The sequence below is a fragment of the Oryzias melastigma genome, linkage group LG16, assembly GCF_002922805.2.
Source record: "Oryzias melastigma strain HK-1 linkage group LG16, ASM292280v2, whole genome shotgun sequence".
Classification (NCBI taxonomy): Eukaryota; Metazoa; Chordata; class Actinopteri; order Beloniformes; family Adrianichthyidae; genus Oryzias; species Oryzias melastigma.
Genome location: NC_050527.1, coordinates 18,543,815 through 18,546,034, shown reverse-complemented (window position 1 = coordinate 18,546,034; position 2,220 = coordinate 18,543,815). Strand labels below are relative to the sequence as shown.

The 2,220-nt window shown below is 43.7% G+C and overlaps 1 protein-coding gene across 1 annotated transcript in view; it reads left to right on the top strand.

Moving 5' to 3' along the window:
* anxa3a (annexin A3a) overlaps positions 1-623 on the top strand; it is a 9,562-nt gene extending 8,939 nt beyond the window's left edge. Inside the window, exon 14 of the mRNA XM_024260303.2 lies at positions 207-623. Coding sequence (XP_024116071.1) covers positions 207-266 — 60 coding nt within the window. The 3' untranslated portion in view covers positions 267-623. The remainder of the gene's footprint in view (positions 1-206) is intronic.
* Positions 624-2,220: the final 1,597 nt, after the last annotated feature.

The following is a 2,220-nucleotide window of genomic DNA, read 5'->3' as shown; positions in this document are numbered from 1 at the left end:
GACAAAGTCCTTCTGAAATGAGAGAAAACATAACATTGTCCTGTTTTATCTCGTAGCACATCGGGTTTGTCAATATTTAGATTTATTGCAGTGACAGAGCTACCTGGTTAGGTATAAAGCAGATGTTGGACAGAAGCTGCAGTGATGGACGTACACCAGCAGTTCAGCCGGGTTCTGATGTTTCTCTTTAATGTTGTGTCTTTTAGTCGGAGGTATCGGGCGACTACGGTGACTGTCTGAAGGCGATCTGTGGAGGAGATGACTAGGACTAGGACAATCCCTCCCTCACACTATGAAGAAACTAGATTCTGTTCCTTCCCTTTGCTTCATGGAAATGATAACTTCGTCATGTTTTTAATCTTCAGATCATGTTTACTGAAAGCATTCTAACAAATCACTGACCATAAGGTGAAAAAAAAATCATAATGAACCCTCAGTCTTATTTTAATTTGTAAACTTAAAAATGAAGACGAAGAGTTAAAAATAGAGGAAATAAATTGTCATGAGAAACACTAAGAAGTGTGATGTATGGTGTTACTGTCCTCTCACCACTAAGGGGAGTCGGTTAGTTTTGTAATGTTTTGTTTGCCTGTATGGAGAACATAAAGGCACATTTGAAGACAGTCTGGTCTCCAAACGTTTTTTACATCAGGTCCAGCATCATTACATGGTGTCAGAAGTAATAATGGAGCAGTTAAATTCACCAAACAGTATGAGTTTTGAAGGAAATCTGACAGAAAACTGGGAACATCAATTCAAAAGTTTGAACTGTATCTCATCATGACTGGGATTGCCAAAAAGAGCGAGAAAGTGAAGTGTGCAACATTCCTTCATGTTGCTGGAGATGAAGCGATCAAGGTATTTCCGGGTACCGTGAGCCCTGGAAAAACATTGCGTATCTGAGACATGTGCTCTTTACCTGAGTGTAAGGACCAAATGAAGCAATTGATGCCTATGTGACGGACCTGAAAAACAAAGCAAAAGACTCTGAGTTTGCTCAGCTAACAAATGAGTTGATAAAAGACTGCATAGTCCAGGGGTGGCCAACCCTGGTCCTCAGGAGTCTCAACCCTGCCTGTTTTCTAGTTCTCCCTGACCAGCTTCCTGCTGATTAGTTGACGTAAATGATTCCACATCCTGATTGACTGAACACACCTGATTTCAATTGTCAGCATCAATCAGTCCAGGGAGAGCTGGAAAACAGGCAGGGTTGAGGCTCTTGAGGACCAGGGTTGGCCACCCCTGGCATAGTCTGTGGCATCATAAATGACACTGTGAGAGCAAGGCTGCTCAGAGAGACTGATTTAGATCTGACCTAGACTGTGGATATCTGTCGAGCAAGTGAGGTCACGCACAGTCATATGAAAGCCCTGCAAGAAGAAGCAGATGTAGCAATGCACAAGATAAAAGTGACCAAAGTAATGAAAGCAACTAGCATGCAGTCTGAGAATCTCAAAGAGAAAGAAGAATGCAGTGGCGGGCCGTGCATTTCACACCTAGGCCTTCAGTAGTGCTCCATCTGAATCAATCCAACCCTCATTAACTATTTTATGGCAATAAAACTTCTAGTGCAGGTACAACTGCCACACACACACCAAAAGCATCAACAATAACCTGATAAAATTTCAATATTATGTAGGGAGATAGCAAAATTTTACTCACCAAAAATCCAGATTATTTAAACACAAAGTCCATCCTTTCTATCCTCAAAAGGATTTCAATCACTCTGTCCTGCAGAATCCGTGCGTTTCGCAGATGTAAAGTGTTCCGTGGCTGAGATAAGCTGGAAAAGGCTGCATGCGGGAAATGTTCTGGTATTCCTGAAGCCTCTTGTGGTCCAGGAGGGAGACAAACATCGGTTTTTGTGATCGATCAAGGTCTGTGTCTGGAAAATAATATTGTCGGTAGTGCGCGCGAGGATTTTGCGCTGCACCTCTTCGTGAGCTCAGAGTGCCCGCGGTGCGTTCAGGGACCTCGTAGATTTCCTCGTATCAGCTTCACTCCCGCTCAACGGAGTCACGGAACTCCTTTATCCATGCCAGACAAAACTGTGCCACAACTTTACCCAGACATTCGTTTTCCACCAAAAATCAGACGATGAGACGCTTTCCACTGGTAACATCTTCAAACCCGACACGCCGCTCCTCGACACCTGTGCCCGTCACATAACGCAGAACCAGAGCGAGCTGCGAGCTGTCCAATCAAAGCTCGTGAAAATCC